This window comes from Poecilia mexicana, unplaced genomic scaffold, assembly GCF_051168715.1.
Source record: "Poecilia mexicana isolate PSO_F unplaced genomic scaffold, ASM5116871v1 scaffold_2, whole genome shotgun sequence".
Taxonomy (NCBI): Eukaryota; Metazoa; Chordata; class Actinopteri; order Cyprinodontiformes; family Poeciliidae; genus Poecilia; species Poecilia mexicana.
Window position 1 is genome coordinate 22328619 of NW_028263371.1, and position 22104 is coordinate 22350722.

Genomic DNA, 22104 nt, shown 5'->3' on the forward strand with positions numbered 1-22104 from the left:
CTGCTGCTTTCCTCTGTAGAAAAGAAGAGCATCAAAGCGAAGTCTGACAGGAGGACAAGTTCAAACATGGATTAATCCTCCACTGAAAATAGACCCTGGAGTTTAGAGACGCTGAAAACATCCATCAGCCGTTTAGTCAAACAGTCACTGAACTAAAAACAACTAAAGTAAGAGTTCAGTTTTCACAGTAGCAACAAAATAATTCAACTGAAGCAGAAACAATACATATAAATAAAGACATGGAAAAATATTCACACCCTTCTCTATGGATCACATCCCCTACTCCAGTATCTTCCTATAAACAACCAGACAGCAAAAGCAAAGGATGTGGATTAGCAGCTGATGATGTCATCAGAACACTGATGTGGAACAAATGTTGTGCCGTTAGCATGTTAGCATGAGACAATCAGTCTGAGGTGTCCTGCAACACTGACTGCTACTGGAAACTCATCATGTTATATCAATGATGGACAAACACAGGAACGAGGAGCAAAATTAAATATGTTTTGCTGAATGTTTACCAATAAAAATCTGGTTTTTATTTACTTATTCAGCCAAAAAGGCTTCGTTTACCAACACAAATGCAGAAAAACTTCAACTCTGCAGCTCAAAAAGCAACAAAAATGATCAGAAACCTCCAGAAAAACGTCCTCAGACGTGTAAAAACAGCACAGAGACAAAAAGCTGAGCTTGCCATTGCGTGAGAATCCATCAGGATTAAACCTGCAGCAGCTCTGAAAGTGAAAAGTGAGGATCTGTCAGGTGATTTTTTTAATGACACTGAAGAGGAAACAAGTGGAGCAGCAGAGAGGTGAAAGACGCTCCTCCAGGCGAACATTAAATCATCCCAGAGCCGAACGCAGCAGAACAGAAACCAAACAGAGAAACAGGCGAGTTCCTGTCACATCGGTTTGATTATCGGCTGATTGGATCGTCTGACTGACTCCGTCCATCAGCTGGTTCTGTCTGTCCTCATACTGACAGAATAATCCAGTTTCTGGAAGTCAGACTCTGTTTTTATCTGGTTTATTACAGCTGAGTCCATTTCCACTCAGTCATGACTTCAAAGATAAGCTGATAAAAACAGGAAATTACAGTAAAACGTTCTGCAGTCAACAGGAAGCTGTCGACTTTTTAAAACACTTCAGAGCTAAAGATAGACTTTAACGTGACTGTATGCTGTTTCTATGACTTCTTATTTTTATGTTTTTATGATATAAAGCACTTTGAACTTCCATGTTGCTGAACTGCACTGTACAAATAAATTCAACTGATTGATTAAAGACTGATTCCTGTAACTGGATCTGACACAGGATGCAGATTTGGTGCCGCAATTTTCTTGTTGCAGAAGCTAAAAGAGACAAATTTTAACTAACTAGAAACTTTGCTTTTCTTCGACCTCTTCATCAAAAACTTCCAGGAAGTTCCAGGCAGAAACATGGATTTTAGTTTTAGCTTTGAGAAACTGTAAACGCCGAGATAGACGAGACTTTCCTCCAGTTTTTGACCCGATTATTCCTCCATAGAAAGTTTTCCTGACCCAGTTTAACTGAATCCAGTTTAAATGGAAATATTATTGAATCTAACTGGATTTATTCTCTGTTGTCATTGTCAGTTAAAGCTGGTGATGTCATTTACCAATTTCTCCATCTCTATTGTTTACTTTTCCATATTACTGGATATGAATTGGATCCATTTGTGCAGCAAAGTTCGTTTATAACTCTCATTTAATGCAGATGCAAAAATGTTTCACTTAAAGATGAACTAAACGATCAGCTGCTGAAAATCCATTAGAGAACGAAAAAATACAAAATAACTAATTAGACAGAAAGCTGCAAAATATTCACTTATAAGACATTTTCCTATAAGTAAAATAATTTATCTGTGAAACTAGAACCCTTATATTATTATTAAAGAAATATTTAGCTCCTAGAAGTGGCTGAAATAGAAACTGGACCAAAATACTTAGTAAGATTTTGTGTTTTTGAAAAGCAGAAAAACATCAGACATAGGACCAAAGAAGAAAAGTTATGCTTGTCAAGAGGATTTAATGCCGTTATTCGCTGGAGAGGAGAATAAAAAAAGAGAAAAAAACACAAAAACAGATTCTGGAGAAGAAAGTAAGATCTGAAGGACAAACAAAAGTCCAGGCAAAAAAAAAACTCCAACGGACTAAAGTTAGAGCAGAACCAGGTTTATTCTGCCTGGTGCAGCTGCAGCCGCTCTGAGTGTGTGTGTGTGTGTGTGTGTGTGTGTGTGTGTGTGTGTGTGTGTGTGTGTGTGTGTGTGTGTGTGTGTGTGCGCGCATGTGTGTGAGAAGCTGAATGGGATGTTTCGGCCTGCCTCGACAGGCCGCCGCTCATTAAACACACAAACAGACACACAGCAGAGAGAAGAACCCACAGACAGACCGACCGACCGCCACCAGAACCAAAGCGACTCAGAGGAGCATCATGGCGGTAACCATGGCAACGGCAGTTTAAAGCACTGCAGCAGCACTTTGTTGCCTCCATTAGCTGCAGTGCTGCGCTGTCAGAAAGAGAATGAAACACTGAAGTCTCACCTTTAAAGCAGAGCATGTTCACCTCACTCCGTGTGTGTGTGTGTGAATCCAAGCAAAGACGGAATGAAAACACAAGTCCTCCTTCTGACTCTCTCTCCTCCTCCATCCCTCCACAATAAAAGCCTCCATTTAGTAACCGCTCACTGTCAGTTTGTGCAAAACAAGGACAGAAACGACACAAAGAAAGTTGACAAAAATAGAAACAAACTGTGACTTTAATAAAATGGATTAATTTGTTTTATGATCATATCTAAACTCCAAACAAAGTTGGATTCTTTACAATCTGTTTCCAGCTGCAAACTTTTCATCTGACTAAAAAACACAAATAAAACTAAAATCCTCCTATAGACAAACTGCTTCCTGTTCATCATATAACAGGTTTTATTATTTTAATGTTTGTCGTTTCCAATTAAAAATGGTTTCATGTTTTTAACATTTTTTTTAATTCATTTGAGCTTGACTGAAATAAATAGAAAGATATTTGATCTATTATCAGCTATAAGTCGGTCACTCTTATTGCATTTCTCTAAGTTCAATAAAGTAGTTAAAAGTATTCAAATTATAATTAGATGATTTTATTCAAAATGTTTTACTTTAGAATAAAATTAAATAATATTTTGGTTTATTGTTTTGAATTAGTTTTACGTAAAAATCTCAGACTAATGTTACATGAAGATGTAATGAGCTAATAATATTAGGCAATAAACTCAAGTAGTAATGTAGAAGTAGAACCCAGACATGTAGATATATAATAAAAGCACTTATAAAGGATTTAAATGACACAAAGTAAGCCGAGAGGATAAAATGGATTAAACTTGTGGTTACACCTCAGTCCAGTTGATGGCGGTAATACACCAAGACTTGTAAGATGCCAATAAACTCTATAGAAGAAGACGCGATGTTTGAGTTCTGTTCTGATTGGCTGCGCAGGAAGTAAATACAGCAGCGCATCAGGTAACCCTCGGTGGGTTGAAAACAGACATTTTTCTTCAAACCAGTGAAAATTAATCCTTTATACTGGTTTCACTGGTCCAACGCAGTCAAACAGAGACAGCAGTGCGGAGAGGTGGGTAAAAACTGCGTTTAAAGGGATGGTTTTAACGGCTGTTAGCATGTTAGCTTAGCATAGCTCCATTGGTCCTGTACCGTTATTACACTGTAGTCACATCACCGGGATTCATTTAATGGAAAAATAAACATAAACCATCAATAACGGAGGTAATTCAGCTACAAAATGATTAAATTAGTTCTTTTAACTTATAGGGCGAACCATATATGGTCTGAGGCTTCTTTAAGGTGCTCTCTGATTGAAAACAAAACCTCCTACTTATGAATGAATTAACAATTTGATGCTAATAATGACTTTAATTTAACTGTGTTGGTCATTTCTGCTTAAATATTGACGTTTGTGGTCATTATACCTCTCTACTGGGGTCTCCTAGCAACCATGTCGGTCTTCATCCACACCCGGGGCGAGGCGGGCGGCGGGGTGGCCGCCCACCTCCGGTGCCCTCACTGCGGCCAGCTGTCCAAGAGCCACGCCCAGCAGCTGGCCCACCTGGCGGCGTCACACCCCACCTGCCTGGATGACGTGGCCGTGGGTCGCCTTGGCAACATACTGATGTACCAGAGCAGTGCGAGACTCTTCCACTGCTCTGAGTGTTTCCACACCTGCAAGGACTTCAGCAAACTGTACAAACACATCATCGCCCGGCACTGCATGGTGGAGAAGGAGGAAGAGGGAGGAAGAGGAGGAGGAAGAGGGGGGGAGGCACAGGACGCAGAGGAGCTGGATGGAGGGAAGGATGAAGAAAAATTGGAGGGTCCGAAAAGAAAGAGGAGCAGTGATGAAGAGGACAGTCCAGAAAGTAAAAAGAAGTGTGAGGATGAAGATGGAGAGAAGGCAGCTGCTGAAAGGAAGCAGGGTGAGGAAGAGGAGGGAAAGACGAAGAGTGAGGAGGAAGAGGGGAAGAAGAAGAATGAGGAGGGGAAGAGGAAGAGTGAGGAGGAAGAGGGGAAGAAGAAGAATGAGGAGGGGAAGAAGAAGAGTGAGGAGGAAGAGGGGAAGAAGAAGAATGAGGAGGGGAAGAGGAAGAGTGAGGAGGAGGAGGAGCAGCGTGAGGGGAAGGTCGGTGAGGAAGAGAAGCAGTACGTTCTGACGTTCGACGGCGCTCTGTTCCACTGTAAGATCTGCGGCTGGAGCCACAGGCAGCGCTCCGTCTCCGTCAGCCACATCGTTCGCAAACACGAGATCCCCAAGAGCTACGCCAGCCACGCCCTGGCCAAGAGCCGGCAGCTGCAGACGGGCCGGGCCGAGGAGGAGGACGGCGCCGGGATGAGCGAGGAGCTGATGAAGGAGGAGATGGAGGTGGCGGCGCGGTGGGTGGGCTCCGTCTCCCACCGCTTCGTCTGCCTCGTCTGCAACTGGAAGAGCAAACTGAAAGGTTAGCCAGCTTGGATATTTTTCCAGATGTTTCAGCCTCTGGATCAGAACCGGGTCGTCTCATCCTCTCCCTTTGCTCCCTGCAGGCTTTGTTCTGACCCACGTAGAGCGCCACCATGAGGTGGAGCGGCCGTACCGCTGCAGCTCCTGCCCCCAGAGCTTCTTCCTGCCCAGCCGGCTGCAGCAGCACGCCCGCACCGCCCACCGGCCCGGCCGCTACGCCTGCCCCTTCTGCTGGTTCCGCTCCGAGGTCCTGGGCGGCTTCAGGAGGCACTGCAGCCGCTGCAGCGCCCGCGAGGAGGAGGAGCTGCCGGGGGAGGAGGAGGAAGAGGAGGAGAGGAAGGAGCCGGAGCCGGAGGAGAGGAAGGAGACCAGAGGGATGAGGAGGCGCAGGAGCCTGGGGAGGAGGATGGAGGAGGAAGAGCTGGAGGAGGAGGAGGAGGATGACTAACACGAAATAAGCTGAAATAAAAATCTCCATTTTCTATAAAAACTCTGTGTGAGTGCAGTGAGCTGAATGTTTCTGGTGAAAAGTGTACAAGCATTTGAAGATGACTGGAAGAAATAAACAGAAGCAACAGAATAAAATAAAATCCTGCAAAACGCCTAAAGAAAAACTGTAGAAGAGAGAAAACCTTCAACAATCCCACACAAAGAAAATTAGACATTAGTACAGAAACAGCTAAACTCCAAGGTCACAGCAGAACTCAGATTCACACAATCTGTTTTTATTGAACCCAAACATAAAAACTCAACTCTGCATTCACCCAAAACAGAAGCAGAACGATTCGCAGACAGCAGCAACACTCCAACCCAAAAGCTCATCAAAATCATCACAGAGATCAAAATCACCAATTTAATCTGTCCTGACCCAGATTCTCACCCGAAAATGTAACTTCTACTGAGGGTTTTAAACTTTTTACTCTTATTTATGTAACAAATCAAACAACATTAAAAAAAAAACCACACAAATGAAGCTGTAATCCCAGGTTTAACCACCAGATGGCAGATTAAACCAGTTCTCTAAACAACAGGAAACAAATGAAGAGGTCAGCTTCCCTGTCTGCTGCCTGGCAGGATGAGGAATGTTTTGATTGGTTTGTAAGATGAGATGAAAAACCTCCGCAGCTCTGAAGCATCGTTTGTTCTTCTTCAACCTAAATCTGGTCAATCAGAAAAACTAAAACAGAAGAAAAGAGCTCGTCCTACTCGGATGCAGTTTGGCAACTGGAAGTTCAAGTGATTCAGTTTCAGTTTATGGCTCTGCGGCCGATAGCGTCAGCGACGGCTCAGGTGAACTTGGGACACCGCGAGCTGTCCAGGCTGGACATGTTGATGCCTCTCAGAGCACCAAACCTTCCTCTGCTGTCATCGTCGTCTTCATCGTCGCTGTAAGGAGCCGTGTGGCTGGTCGAAGCTTTCTGTTCACAGAAATAAAAGCAGAGAAGAAGAGCATCAGCTGGTCCAGACTAAAGGAAGAGGAGACAGGTGGGGGGACAGGTGCCTTACAGATGGAGACTCTGGCTCTCTGTAGGGAGGACAGACCATGTGGAAGCGAGGGATGGCCACCTGGAAAACCTCTTCCTTATTGGCTGGAAGACAGAGAGATATCAGACCCAATACACTTTCTGTGTGTGTGTGTGTGTGAGAGGAGCAGCAGAGCGCCACCTAGTCTGTGGAAGGTGTAGTGTCCCTCCATGAACTCCGACGGCGTGGAGAAGGTGGTGCAGCTGGCGTACTCGTGCACCTTGCCAGGCGTCATGACCGGGAACTCCCCTGCACACACACAGGACACACTCAGCGCCACACCAGGACCAATCAGAGCGCAGCAGGAGGGCGGGGCTTACCGACCACTCCTGGACCCGCAACCTCCTCCACGTTTCCGTCGGAGGTGGTGATCCTCCAGTAGCGGCTGTCCAGCTGACACGCTGCGTCAGGCGAGGCGGTTCTGGACATCTCTATCCTGCAGACGGACAGGTTGACCCGTTAGAACCCCATCAGAACCAGACCCGGGTCTGCGGAGCTGCGGCGGCGCTACCTGATGCGGTATGTGAAGAAGAAGTGCGGCGGGTGGACGGAGGACAGCTCCGGCAGGAAGGAGGTGGAGACGGAGACGGAGATGTCGCCGGTGGTCGCGACGCAGCCCTTCTCATGAGAATACCTGCAGACCACACAGAGACGGGTCCACTTTCTACCAGAACTACTACTGAGATCTTCTGCTTTACAACACTAATAAATAGTTCATTAGTCTCATTAATTAATCTCTAAACAAATCAATCATAAAACTGTTTATTGTGCCTTAATTAAGAGTGAGAAGCCAACTCTCCTCACCTAAATTTTAAGTGGAGCTGTTTACTAAACATTTCAGACTACCTTGTAAGAACAATGAGGATTTATAAATATATTTTTTACCTTCTCACCCTTAATTAATTCATAATAACAGTTATGAATGATTTATTAAGTGTTTATAGATGAATGGATCACACAGAGGTCAGACTCACCTGAAGATCTGCTCTTTGATGATGGGAAACTCTCCTGTGACGACGTTGTTGACGTAGCTGCTGAACCAGTCCAGGAAGCTGGAGCCTGCAGACAGGAAGAGAGCGTAAACAAAGTCCAGACGCCTCCCAGCTGAGCGGAGAGCAGCTGACCTGTGATGAACATGTCGATGGCCGACGGGTCCTGAGCCGTTTGGTCCTGGAAAACAGAACCAAACCAGGTCAGAATCGTCTCTACGCTTTACTGTGAAAGGGCAGGCAGACAGGAGGTGTACGCACAGGGCAGGGGTAGAAGCTCTCTCCCTGGCGGCGGCCTTCGGCGTCCTCCAGCGCCACATACTGGCTGAGACCGGTATGGAAGCAGAAGGTGAGCGGCAGCGAGCGCCGCATCCCCTTCCTGTGCTGGAAGCCGCCGGCCGCCGTCTCCACGTCCAGCAGCACCTCGGAGCGGTAGTGGTTGGACAGAGACATGCTGCCCATCAGCCTGGAGACACACACACTGGTTAGACTGGGAGGGCCAACCAGAGGGGCAGGGCTCTGGTTGGACACCCACCCTGGGATCACCAGCTTCTGGCCGTTGTGGATCCGGTAGGAGCAGCGGTAATCGTCTGGCAGCTTACAGCCGATCTGCGCCTCGATGTCGTCAAGCTCCGCCTCCGTGGCGCCGTCTGCAACGGAGACAGCGCTCAGCACGGCGGTGGGCGGAGCATGCTGTGGGTAGCAGTGGGTCGCGTTACCTTTGAGGGAAACTATCATGCGCGGACATCTCTGCTGCAGGAAGCTCTTCAGCTGCTCCCAGGCGTTCTTCAGCTCGGCGTAGTACCGGATGTAGCGACCCATATCAGCGAAGTAGAGCTTAAAGAGGCCAAACCAGGAGAGGCCGCGCTGCAGCCGCTCCACACTGCACGCACACACACACACACACACACACACACACACACACACACACACACACACACAAACACACACACACACGCACTTCAGACTTCTGCTGAGTGAAAACACCTCTGAAGGAAGTGAAGGTGGACCTACTCTGTCAGCAGCCAGTGTTTGCAGCAGTGACGCTTCCACAGTGGGTTGTGTTTGGACAGATCACTGAGCCTCTTGCTGACGTAGCTGCAGCTGCAACAACAAAAGAGGGCGGAGTTATCCAAGTCTGGAAAACACAACCTAAAGATCCTCACTTATTACTAATATTAACAGTTTCATCATGGTAAATATAAAATGTTATGAGTCTGTAGTTAAATTGCACTACATTAAGCAGAAAGTTATTATAGAAATGCATTTACCTGAAGAATCAGATAAAAGTCCAACATAAGGAGAGTAAATGTTGAGTTTTTGAAAACCTTTAGCAGTAAATTGAAAAACTCAGCCTTTCTAATAAGAATAATATTAATCTGATTTAAAAACAATTAAATGATTCCGAAATGCTAAATTATTTACCATCTAGAACAACATTTAAATAATTAACGTATAAGCAGTTTAAACATGTACTTTAATAACATAAATGTAGAACAAAGAGTTTAAAAAGAAAAATGCATAAAAACAGACACATACAAATTATACTTTGACTAGACCAAACCGACTAACACATGAGCATTTTACAGTAAACAAATAAAACCACAACTTCACCAGAATAAATTTCATATTGTTATTACATGGATGTAGAAAAACCCCACCTTAACAGAAAGAGCTAGTTGGACTTCTACTGCTTTTTAGCTTTTTAGCAACAAAAAATATCGCATAAAACAGGATAAATGAGGCTGAAAAAACTGGTTTGTTTCTGACCATGTACAGGTGGTGGTTTGTTTACTTCCTGTTAGTGAAGTTTTGTGTGCTGATGTGCTGTTAGAAGAGTTAGGGTTGAATTGTGTATTTCTTGTTTACTTTACATATTCTCTGACATTCTGTTCAGCAGCCTGCATCATCCCAGGAGTGTTTTATTCATCACTTTCTCTGAAATACACAAGCTACAGCTGTTAGCAGGAAGCTAACAGTAAACAAGATCTTTATCTTTACTTTTAAAGCTGTTATATCGCCTCAGCCGGACATGAACGTTTTGATTTTAGTTTTCAATCTATATCCAGAAGCTATGACCAGCTGACAGTAATTTTATGAATCATATTTTTGTAGAAATCAAAACAAAAACAGCAGCTAGTTGGAGTGTTAACTAGCCGCTGTTAGCCGCTAGCATGCTGTAGCTAGGAAACAACGTCCGCTTATCGCTTCCAGTCTGCTTGGTGCTGATACCTACTGGACCAGGTCTCTGAAGCTCAGGTAGGACAGGACGTGGAGCAGCGGGTCCGAGGGGAGCTGGTCCAGCTGCAACTCCGAGGAGGCTGCCATTGTTAGCAGGAGATCTGCTGGAAGCAGCGCTGCTATAGCGCCCCCTGCCGGGAGGAGGAGCGGGCTGAAGGAGGTGTTGTGGCTCTTTGGGTTCTGAGTGAAGCACAAGAAAAGGCTGAGACTTCCGGTTCGTTACTTCAGTAAAGGGTTGTTTCACAGCTCTTACTGGATCTATTAAACATTTCATGAATTTTAATAATTTTGCTTGAAATTTACTTAAAGATTTACAAGAAGTTGATAAAAGCAATTCCAGTATCCCTTACATCTAGTTAAAGAAGATCTGTGTCACTCCATAATTTCCCTCGGTCTGAGTCAACTACATATAAAATTTAAACAAACAAAAAAGACTCATTGAGTTTTACAGGTGGCTTGCAAAAGTATTCATGAACTTTTCCATATTTTGTCACATTTCAACCACAAACAAATATTGGAGTTTAATCTTAAAGACAGGCTGCTCAGTGGTGCAGTTGGTAGAGCCTTGCAACAAGAAGGTTCTGGATTCGATTCCTGGCCTGGGGTCTGTCTGCATGGAACTTGCATGTTCTCCCTGTGCATGGTGGGTTCTCTCCAGGTACCCTGGCTTCCCATAGTCCAAAAAACATGACAAGTTAATTGGTCTCTCTAAATTCTGTGTGCATGGTTGTCTCCTGTCTGTCTCTGTGTTGCCCTGTGACAGACTGGCGACCTGTCCAGGGTGACCCTGCCTCTCACCTGGAACATTAACTGGAGAAGGGCACCAGCACCCCTCCTGACCCCAGTAAGGGACAAGGGTGTTAGAAAATGGAATGGAATCTTAAAGACCAACACAACTGTGACGTAGAAATAATATGACTAAAATATTTTTTAAAAATTAAAAACTGCATGTGACCCCTTTAGCAATTATGTTAAAGTACATTTTTTTAAGGTTTTGTTGGCTCCAATTGCCTTTATTTGAAAGTAGTTAGACAGGAAAGAGGGGAATGAGAGAGGGGAAAGACATGTGGCAAATAGGTAAATGTCACCAGGCCCAGAATCAAACTTTCAACTTCTGCCACGAGGACTAAGGCCTCAGTATGTGGGTTGTGCTTTACTCCTGCACCACCACAGAACCCCTTAAAATCCTTTTTAACTGTAATTGCCACCAGCGTTGGTAAACCTTGTTTTTTTTCTAGTTCATGCCCTGTTTCAGCGAGATGTTTCACATGCAGCTATTATCTTTGCTCTTGATTCATGGTGGAAAAATGGATGAACATGTCATCAGAAACTTTTGATAAAAAGCGGTAACACTTTATTTGAATGGGGGTGAATAAGACTGTCATGACACTGTCATAAACATGACATAACACCTGTCATGAACATGAATAAGCCTTCATGAATATTTATGACTGTTGTCATAAAGCGTCATTCGGTAAATTATGACACTTTTAATACAAAGTTAACATTATTCAAAATGTCTTTGTTATGACATCTTGACATTAACCAACAAATCATTACCGTTTAAACTTTACTTTTAATAACATAAAGTTACCTAATTTTTAAAGTGCAATCAGTAATACTTTTATAACAAATTTATATAAGTAATGATTTCTTAGTTAATGTCAAGTTGTCATAACGACATTTTGAATAATGTCAACTTTGTATTAAAAGTGTCATAATTTACCGAATGACACTTTATGACAACAGTCATAAATATTCATGAAGGCTTATTCATGTTCATGACAGGAGTTATGTCATGTTTATGATGGTGTTATGACAGTCTTATTCAACCCCATTCAAATAAAGTGTTACCTAAAAAGCTAATGAAAGCTGTCTCCTTTAAACTGTTCAACATAATTTAAACAGAAGACCAATCATTTATTCTAAACTTGTCATGTCACAAAGAAATGTAACTTTATAAATTGTCATGTTGGTAGTAAATTTTCACTAAGGTATGAGCTTATTATCTTTGGTTTCCATGAATGCAAGCAGAAGACTGGCAATTAATATCAATGTATTTGACAACACTTATATTCACAATCTCTATAGAAAGTATTCACTGAAAAAACTTTTCATGTAGTAAAAATCCTCGCAGAAATATTAACTTTGGATAATTTTGAGAATCAAAGGCTTTAGATTTTGCACAAATATAATGCAGATCAAACATGTTAAAAACAAACAGTAATTGTGCAGGAAGAGGCAAAAATCCAATGGAATTTACATAAAGCCTCCACCCAGACACTATGCAAAAAATAATATAATTCAAGAATTAGTATTCCATAAGTTAAGGAATACAATCATACAGAAAATAAAAAAAACAAACACACAAATACATCTACAAAAGTTGATGGAATTTTTATTTTTTAAAAAAGCACTTTACGAAAGAAATAATCACAATTATTTAATTATGTCTTGAAAAAAATAATAAAAATCTATGAATAATAAAATTCCACCAGTTGAGATAAGAGCAGGATTAAACCTCCTAATTAAGAACAATTAATGCAATTAAAACTTTTAAAGAAAACTGTAGTAAACTATTTTCTCTTTCTTTCTTCACCAGACTCGCTCTCTACCGCCATCATGTGGTCAAAGCCTGTAAATAAACACTAAAATCCTTCAGACAAGTTTAATGATGAATCAGATTATTGATAAAACTGAGTGAATATTAATGAACTAAAGGAAAGATGCTGCTGTTCAGGAAATAACACAGTAGAAGCAAATTCTCAGTGGATATTTAAAGCCATTTTCATTGACTGAGAACGAAAATCCACAAGAGGAATACGTTTCACTGGACGACAAAACAAGATGGAGTCTAGATGAAAATACAAACATGAACACAGGATCTCTGAAGAGAAAAGAAGGAATCAGGAAGTTGAGATCTAGTTTAGAGGAAAGAGTTTTCTGACTGAGGGCAACATTTAGACGGGGAAGCAGTTCTCCGTCTAAATGTTTTTCTCTGCAGAAAAAAGAGAAAATCCTTCAAAGCAGATCTGAAAGTCTCTGAAAAAAGCTTCCAATGCTACCCAAGGTAATGCTGCAGTAATGAAACTTTATCTTTATTAAGCCTTAGATTTGGCCATCAGAAAGAGGGAAATAAAACTATTTGATTTAAAATCATGAAGAAAATCTTCATCCTCTGATTGAAGAAACCAACACTGATTCATTGATCTGTTTGCAGATAAAATGAGCTTCATTACCCAAATATCTGCAAAAAAAACCCTTCTGACATCAGATGAAAATATCCAGAAACTGAATCCAGATGAAGCAAATATGCAGCCTGGAAACTGTTGAATGAATTTAACTTTATTTAATATTTCTGGTTCCAGGATGAAAATGAATCAGAGAGAAAAAAGTTCAACTTTCCAGTTGAATCCAGTTCAGATCAAAACTCCATGAAGCCTCTAAATGGAGCCCAGTTTGAATCGGATTTTTATTGATCCAAAGAGACAAACAATATCAGACACTAAATGACAGACATGAGAAAATAAACAGGAGGAACATCTTGGAGGTCAGAGGTCATCATCAGGATCCAGTCAGTCTCTTTAGACTCAAACTGCTGCAGCTTCAACCTCTGAGGATCAGCAGGACACAGAGACCGTTCTCTACTTTACTGAGATCTGAACCTGCAGAGAGAAGAAGGAAGGAGAGATCAGATCAGTGAGTGTTTCCAGCCTCTCCAGCAGCAGTCAGTGACGCAGCACATCCAGTAGATGGTTTCCAGGCTGCAGTCAGACTGATCTCAGAGCTGTGACCAAGATGAACCTGATCAGTTGTTTCCTGTTGAACTGAGAGAACAAGCAGATCTGAGATCAGATCTGCTGCTGCCACAGTTTGATGAATGAGGACCACTGTCTCTAGACATGTTGGACGGCTGGACGCTGGAGTCCACCTGGACGTCCTGGAGACATGGACACAGCAACAACACTCATCTTCACACCAACACAAACACAGGAACACAGCAAGCTGCTGCTCCTCTGATTGGCTGATTGCTGTCTCTGTGTCCAATCAGGAAGCCTGAACCATTCTCCTCCCACTGAGAAGCTGCAGCTTTACTGGGAACACTGGAGCTTTGCTATGATGCTAACTGGGTTTAGTTCAATATGCTGACAGCAGCTGGACTCACTACAAACATTTACTTACTTTAAAGTCTCTACAAGATCCTTCAGCTGCTGAACATCTGAATCCTCCAGGTTGTTCTCTCTCAGGTCCAGTTCTGTCAGATGGAGGCTGTTGGACTTCAGAGCTGAGGCCAGAAAATCACAGCTGATCTTTGACAAACTGCAGTCAAACAACCTGAATAAAGAATAAAAGATGAGCTGAAGCCAACAGGATGCAGGTGAACCAGTCCAACCGAACCAGTTAAAGATTCTCATGAATATTAAAGCCAACAAGCTGCTGCTTCAATAAAGACCTGCTGACTTCAGAACCAGAACCAGAACCTGGTACTGGGTCATGTTGTGTTGGAGGATTTTAGTCAGTAAAATCATTCCAGGTTCTGATCAAAGTGTTGAAGCATCAATCATTGATTATTGATTTGTTCTTGTCAGATTCCAAGAATTCACTTTTCTAGACTGGGTTGAATGACCTTTGACCTGTTTGACATGAGGGGGATTTCTACACATTGGGGGTCCGAATGCTGTCCTGTTCTGACCTCAGGTCAGCAGGTCCAACTCAGTTACACAGAGGGACTAAATTAAACTCTGGATCCAGGAACAAACTCAGAAAATATTTATTAGAACAGAAGATATGAACTTTGATTTATGATCAATTATATTGTCGAGAAAAGTTGAGCTCATCCCACTTCCCCATGCTGGAGATTTTAGTTTAATAACAATGAATAAAGTTATCTTTAAAACCTGATGTTACACAGGTGACATCACGACCCAACAGTAGACTCAGACGGTAATAAAATGAATCTGGTTGTGTGTGTTGTTATTGTGTCCTGCAAACATTACTTTAATTCTACTTTTTTCAACTTAATCATAAAAAATCATAGTCAGGCAGAAAGAGAGTCATGGAACAGGAAGAGCAGGGTTCCTGAAGAAAGAGGAAGTTTCTAGCCTGCATGTGTATAAAAATAGTTCAGACTACTCCTTGTTTTAAGCATTAAAGGTTTAAAGAATAAAATCTAAACATTTTGAGTAATTGGATAAAATCCAAAGCAAAATACTTACATTAATAATAATAATGACTTATAATTAGGCCAATAATTAATATTGGTTTAACCAGTGGTTGATGTTGGTTTGATTATAAGAATATTTAACACTTACTCTTACACTTATGGAAATACTTACAGGTGAAACAAGTAACTGTAACTCTGTATCAAATAATTAGAATAATGGATTATTCTTGGTTTCTTTTCAGAAATGTCTGTAATAACTCACATTATGATTATAATAAGAGTAACTAATAAGTTATGGGTATAATATTATAAATGAATGCTAAATCAGAGAAACTAAAAGGTTATAAATGTGATTTTGACATTGAACTTGAAATGGAGTAAAATGTGTAACTGGAATTAAAGGTCACTGATGTTGTGTTGGAGGTAGATGGTAGGTGAAAGGTCAGGGGAAAAGAGGAACTGATGGGAGAGCAGAGGTGACCAAGGCCTTATTGCTAAACCTTGACTTTCCTAAGGAAAGGTTGGGCAGGCAACAGACATAGGTGGACTGTTGAGCAACTTGGGACGTTAGCACAGACATCAGGAGATCATGTCTCCAAGAAGGTGATGGATATGAGATCACTGGTCCAAGTAGTCGGCCAATGAGACAGGCACAGCAACAAAGCTAGCCAATGCAAACACAAACACACCAAAAGGGTGGATAAACCCTTTATAAGGAGGGTGCAAAAGAGGAATCTTTGGTTGGATCCTTCAGGCAGCTTCGAGCCAAGATCGAGATGGACAAAGAACTCTGCAGCTGAAGAAGAGCCGGGGCCACAGAGCCGAAGACTGTTCTGCACATGGGGACCAACCCGTCAGCACCGCAACATGTGGCTTCAAATTGCACTTCTCTCATCAGCTGGGTTCAGACCCCAAAGACAAAGACCAAGGCAAAGATGAAGATAAAGACAAAGATAAAGAACAAAGGCAAAGAGGAAGAACTGGTGTGTTCCTTCCGTGAGATCAGCTCGTCTACATCTCCATGGACCAGAAAGATCATGGGACGAGGAGAAGGGAGCTACAGAGCTGCAAGACAAGAAGCTGAGGACTGCTACGCGCATGAGGAAGTCACCCTGAGGCCCGAGACCTGCCTCTCTAAGTCAGTACTCTTCCTGTACTGGGAGCCTCCTGCTGCTGCAACACCTTCAATATCAGGCCAGTTCTGGGGTTCAAGACGCCAAACTCCGTCTGTCTCTCTCAAAGTTTCCCTTTTTTAGTTCACAGTGTCAGCATTAGGGAAAGAAAGGCTAGATTATAGATTTTACTTATTTGATTATTTCTGCTACTGATTTAAGCTGTACCGACCCTTGCAATATTGCCTTGCTAATAAAATATTAAAGTCTAAATTGATGCTGTGGACAGTTAAATTAATTGAGTCACTTAAAAACTAATTCTTCAGATTAACATAAAACCAATGTTCATGATCCTAGTAAATTAGGGGGCTTCGGACGTTTCTTTAGTTATGATAAATAATGACCCTGGGAGTCACGCCGAGTCTCTAAAATGATCTAAGCTGTAACAAGTGCACGTTATTAATAGAGGGAGAGCTACCGTTAACGAATGTGGTTTTTGGACTCGGGCACCGGCGGGCTACTCCGATGTCTGATACATGAACTGTAGCGGGTCATAACGTTCGGATTGAAGGTAGTTAGAGCTTAGATGTGTCTCTCTCGCACCCAGCTTAAACAAAATGTTCTCTATACTTTAGCCTTGGTAATACTCAGGAGTTAGAGGCATTTCGGAGCCATTAGTTGGAGAGCTGGTCAGTAGTCTGTCCGCTGGAGTTTAGGAGGGGTTAGGGGCGTGACTGAGTACTGTGTAATAAAAAAATATATATAATTATTCACAGAAATATCAATAATTATATAATTACATACAACAATGTGTTCAGTCTGCAGCCTTCAGTCTGTAGAAAACCACAGAGCTCCTTCACTCCAGAATCTCCAAGGTTGGTTCTGCACAGCTCCAGGTCTGTCAGATGGGTCGGGTTGGACTTCAGAGCTGAGAACAGAGACGTCCAGCTGATCTCTGAGAATATGCAGATCCCCAATCTGAATAAAGAATAAAAGATGAGCTGAAGCCAACAGGACGCAGTTAAAACTGAAATACAAATAAATAAATAACAAAGATGTAGAAAATTAATTTGATGAACAAATGAACAAAGTTTCATATTATTAGAGAGCAAAATATTTCACTTTTGGCAGGATTTTTATTTCACATATTTTGGTGTTGAGTGTTTTTAAAATAAAGATTTCCTTTTATATTAAAACAAGATTCTTAGTTTTGCTCATAATGTTTGAGCTCTTAAATAAACATGAGAGGGAAAACCTTTAACATCTTGTAAAATTAATAATCTGTTGAACCAGCAGTTTGTTTTTTGTGTATTTAAGTATTTTATTTACACTTAGTTTCTGATTTTACACTGAGTTTTGTTGGTCAAAATTAGTTTAGTTAGACCTATTTGAAAAAATATTTTGTGATATAATTTTTTGGTAACATTGCCCACCGATACTTACTGCCCCATCAAAAAATATTAAGGCAAACTGTATTGAATATTATTTAATTGCTGTTATCATTCATGTAATTTTTGCTGTTGTTATGATTGTTATTGTTGTTCCAGAATTTATAAACAAAAATCTAAAAGAATAAAACATATCACCGAATTATTAGTTTCTCAGGAAACAAAATGTCATGTTTAGAGCAATTATTTTTTTGAAGGTGTATAAAAATGCAATAAAAATTAGACCTAAATTAGGTAGGTTGAATTTAGGTTCAAGCTGATCAGCCTGTGCAATCAGTCAGTACAGGATAAAGATTTAAATTCAAACTGATTATCATCAACAGTTGTCAATGTTTCATGTTCTGTGTCATTTTCTGATATGTTAGTTGTTCAGTCTTGCAAAAAAAAACTGGCCAGATAAAATATGTAAAACTAAACCAGTTTAAACTGAACTATTAGCAAAAAGCTGCAACATTAAACATGGACAATGTAACTATGTCAGTCATAACTCTTCTTCTCTTCAGTGTCAGATTCTGGTGCTCCAGCTCCATACTGCCTTCAGGAAAGCGGGATGTGAGTGTTGTCTATTAAATTTCACCACATGGCATTTACCGTGTAAACCAGAGCTTTAAGTGGAAAACATGAGGGCCAAATCCTCTTAATGTCATACAAACATGGGACAGAAACACAGATGATATTTTCATATCAACCTGTATATTGGTTTATGGATCAATACTGTAGAAAAATTACAAACAACAAATCTGGTTCTGAATCAAATCCACGAGTCAAATTTAAAGTCTCATTGAGTCAAAAGCCTCATAGAATTAACATTGATATAAAAATAACATAAAAAAATAAAGATATAAAATAATATTCCATTGAAACATTAAGAAGTGATATGTCCATTATTACTATTATGGTCTGTAAAGTATATTTCTTATTATTATGAGTTGTGGCCTCAATAAACCCATGGCTCTTCAACAATATTGTCTTACCTTTTATTTTATTTTTATTTGAAAAAATAAAATCTCAGTTCTTGCCATATTCTGTTCAATCGCCTGTATTAATTATTACTCAATATGTCTTTCCATACCAGCATGATCCTTTGTATTTAGTTTAGTTTAATTTTTGCATTTTGTTCTTTGTGTTTTTCTGCTTAGTTTTATTATATCAGTTTTAGATTTTCTTGGTTTATTGTTGTTTCCTCTTTAGTTTTTCTCTTGTTATGAGTCTCCTTCAATTTTTATTAAATTCAAACTAAAACATGGTTTCAAACCTTAACTGTTGTATTTTGCAGAGAGGATCCTGTAGAAAACCACAGAGCTCCTTCACTGCAGAACCTCCCAGGTTGGTGTTGTTCAGCTCCAGTTCTGTCAGATGGGTCGATTTGGACTTCAGAACTGAGAACTGAAAAGTCCAGCTGGACTCTGACAAACTGTAGCCCTTCGATCTGAATAAAGAATAAAAGATGAGCTGAAGCCAACAGGATGCAGTTAAAACTGAAATATGAACAAATAAATAATAAAAATGTAGAAAATTAATTTCCCTGAATGTAAAAGAAACATGATGAACTGATTCTAACATCTGATCCAGTCAAACTGGTTTAAAGAGTCCAAACCAGCAGAACCAGAACATTTTATCATGATGTGTTGTTAGAATATTTCAGTGGTTCTGGGACCTGCAGGAGCCCAACCTCTTCATGTGTGGTTCACAAAACCAGAACAAACCTAAACCACACAAATATAAAACACAAAGAGCCTGAAGAAACACTGGATTTGATCCACACAAGGCTCTGACACATTTGATGCCCTCATATTTTAACTTTTTTACAAATTATACAAAATAATAAAGAGAGGAAAGAAAAGCCTCCCTGTGTGACCAAAAGGAGGTTGGAGGTTCACAGGTTCAGGTGGAGAGTCAGAGATTTCCAGAGGAAGAGATGCAGCAGCATTTGATTCATTTCTACTGTTGCTGGCAAACATTTTCTCTAGATTTAGCTGCTTTGCCCTCCTGCAGTCTGACTGTGACGCTCAGGAAGAGCAGCAGACGTCATGGTTATTCAACAGAGAAGCAATGGGAGTTTCACTTTACCTCTGTAGTTCCCAAAACCATGAAAAAAGGGAAACTTTAAAAGGTCACATGGGGTCAGTGGGACCAGTGTCAGTTGAAACTCGACTTATTCAGTTTTAGCTACACAGCTTAGTCACATTCAGCTTACAGGAAGAGAGCTGCCAAAACCCCCCCAAAGTAAACTGATTAATAACATTCAGGTTTAGGACATGAGACCCACAGATGTGAGCGACATACTGCATGTTTTATTTTTTATCTTTTTGTCAGTGGCAAAATGAAAATTGGTTCATTGCTGCCACCAACTGGTGTGAATGGTGAACCAGAACGTCAATTAAGAATTAATTCTACATTAATTTTACAAAATATTGTCTAATACATTTTACGGAGTTATTTCTAAATCAACTAAATCTAGTTTAAATTTAATTCCATTTAAATTTGAATCGATTGTCTTTCTTCCTCATAATTTTGACAGAATATCAAGCTGCTCTACCATCTCATCAACTCCTCAGGACTCACATGTACCCCTGCAATGTTTCCCTAAAATAAAAAGTGATATTTAACCCAGAGTGTCCAAATCTGCCAGCAGAAATAATCGTCTCTTCTGGCCTCGTTCTCCCTGAACTTCTCATTTCTTCTTTTGGTTTTCATTAAACCAACATCCTTTTCTTTCTGTCTCCCATTTCTTTTTTATCTTTCATTTTCTGTTCAATTAAATGTTTTATTTCTGTTTTACTACAATTAACAACTAAATCCACTGATAGTTTCAGCAGGGCCCATTTGGTTCCCTTTAACACCACAAATATGATGAACCTTAAAAGGTTCATCATATTTATTCTGTATAATATTTGTTGAATTTTTAATAAAGGCCTGTTTTCTAGATGGTTGGGTAACACTTTATTTGAAGGGGGTGAATAAGACTGTCATGACACTTTCATAAACATGACACAACACCTGTCATGAACATCAATAAGTCTTCATGAATAGTTATGACTGTTGTCATAAAGCGTCATTCGGTAAATAATGACACTTTTAATACAAAGTTTACATTATTTGAAATGTCTTTGTTATGACAACTTGACATTAACCAAGAAATCATGATCTGACATAAATTTGTTATAAAAGCATTACCGATGAAACTTTAAAAATTAGCTTTATGTAGTAATCTTATAAAGCTCTGCCATGTCGGTTAGTCTTAATTTTCTTAATTTAATCGATCCTAAAGTTTTACAGCAAGATGTCTACAAAGCACTTATGAACTTAGCATTTGAAACATTATTTAAGGCCGTTTTAACCCTTATGCGTGCGAGGACTGAGGCAAACGTAGAGAACTATGGCAAATGATAAAAGTTTTACGTGCGTGGGGTCGGTTGGCATGGACCTCATTTCTAAACACAAGGGATAAGTAGTGCAATACACCATCTCCACCAGTGAGAGGCAGCAGTGCACGAACAGGCGTGCAGTGTGTTGGTGAAGAAGAAATCTTCCATATTGTGGTGCAAACCTAACACAAGTTATAACCATAGACATTAATACGTAGACGCCTCATGGAGCGTGTCGGCCCGTTGCAGCGATACGTAATCGCGTCCGCCATATTGAATGTGGCATCTCTGCCAGTAAGCTAATACAAATGAATGGACAGAACTTCAGAAAATGCCATTCCACAAAGTATTTTTAGCTAATGTTCGTCATCGACCCACTCACATATAAACGTGAATATATTTGGAAATTAAACAATCACCAAAGACAACATTTATGACTTTTCATTATATTTTAATTGTAATTTCTGAATAAAGAAAATAAATGTGAACCTACAATACAATTGATTTTGATAAATCGTTTTTATATATACAGTAATCAACATTTATGAACATATGTACACACACAGACGTCAATATATTAAATAAAATATATGTATATATAAAATATATACCTATATAATTTATTAGTTAACAAATAAAAAGTATTTTATTATTCAAATAACAAATATAATAATATATAAGTTTTATTTATATATATATATATATATATATATATATATATATATATATATATATATATGTATGTATGTATGCATGTATGTGTGTGTGTGTGTGCATATTTACTGAATGTGGAATATGTGCCAGTAAGGTAATACAAGTGAACGGGCTGAACTTGATAAAGTTCTACAAAGTATTTTAAGTTAATACCTGCCATTGACACATTTTCTCACACACATTAATATATTTGGCAGTCAAAGAAATTACTAAAGAGAGCGTTTCTAACTTTAAAGAGCACAATTAAATTAAAGAGCACAATGTTTTATTTGATAGAAACGATTCTGAAAAGTTTTTATAATGACATTAATGAACAGACACACTTTTACAGTGTTTTACTGAAGAATATATTTACATAATTCCATAGTTTAATGTACATTTAACATTTCAAGACAAGAAACAAATAATTTTCCTGTATTTATTTTTTTATACGTTATTGAGAAATGACTTGATTTATAAATCAGTCATTGTCAAACATTAAACTACATATATTTCTTACTTTTTTCCAGAGAATTTACAGTATGTCAACTCTGCT

General features: G+C 40.0%; 3 protein-coding genes across 3 annotated transcripts in view; 1 reads left to right on the forward strand and 2 right to left on the reverse strand.

The window, feature by feature from the left end:
* Window positions 1–3455: 3455 nt before the first annotated feature.
* Window positions 3456–5499, forward strand: LOC106932828 (uncharacterized). Its single transcript, XM_088003820.1, has 3 exons — window positions 3456–3629; window positions 4006–5007; window positions 5093–5499. The coding sequence occupies exons 2-3, from the start codon at window positions 4011–4013 to the stop codon at window positions 5455–5457; spliced, it is 1362 nt and encodes a 453-aa protein (XP_087859946.1). The 5' UTR covers window positions 3456–3629; window positions 4006–4010; the 3' UTR covers window positions 5458–5499.
* Window positions 5500–5701: 202 nt separating this feature from the next.
* fbxo3 (F-box protein 3) lies at window positions 5702–9912 on the reverse strand. The gene is made up of 12 exons (XM_015011741.2): window positions 9759–9912; window positions 8537–8626; window positions 8242–8405; window positions 8058–8172; window positions 7784–7988; window positions 7658–7703; window positions 7508–7592; window positions 7045–7167; window positions 6854–6969; window positions 6675–6782; window positions 6516–6598; window positions 5702–6427 (listed from the first exon to the last, which is right to left on the reverse strand). Exons 1-12 carry the CDS (start codon window positions 9848–9850, stop codon window positions 6296–6298), a joined length of 1359 nt encoding a protein of 452 aa, XP_014867227.2. The 5' UTR covers window positions 9851–9912; the 3' UTR covers window positions 5702–6295.
* A 3178-nt stretch (window positions 9913–13090) lies between these two features.
* Window positions 13091–22104, reverse strand: part of LOC106934084 (NLR family CARD domain-containing protein 3-like) — an 81492-nt gene continuing 72478 nt past the window's right edge. The window contains exons 7-8 of the mRNA XM_088003773.1: window positions 13946–14098; window positions 13091–13428 (exon numbers count right to left, since the gene is read on the reverse strand). Coding sequence (XP_087859899.1) covers window positions 13413–13428; window positions 13946–14098 — 169 coding nt within the window. The 3' untranslated portion in view covers window positions 13091–13412. The remainder of the gene's footprint in view (window positions 13429–13945; window positions 14099–22104) is intronic.

What these genes read in the sequence shown, in the direction of transcription:
- fbxo3 (XM_015011741.2), bottom strand. Translation starts at nt 9,850, where the DNA reads ATGGCAGCCTCCTCGGAGTTGCAGCTGGACCAGCTCCCCTCGGACCCG. An exon ending in AGAGCTTCTACCCCTGCCCT is followed by an intron (nt 7,704 to 7,783) that starts GTGCGTACACCT and finishes TCTGTTTTCCAG; the next exon opens with GACCAAACGGCTCAGGACCC. An exon ending in CATCGACATGTTCATCACAG is followed by an intron (nt 7,593 to 7,657) that starts GTCAGCTGCTCT and finishes TCCTGTCTGCAG; the next exon opens with GCTCCAGCTTCCTGGACTGG.
- LOC106932828 (XM_088003820.1), top strand. Translation starts at nt 4,011, where the DNA reads ATGTCGGTCTTCATCCACACCCGGGGCGAGGCGGGCGGCGGGGTGGCC. An exon ending in CTGGAAGAGCAAACTGAAAG is followed by an intron (nt 5,008 to 5,092) that starts GTTAGCCAGCTT and finishes TGCTCCCTGCAG; the next exon opens with GCTTTGTTCTGACCCACGTA.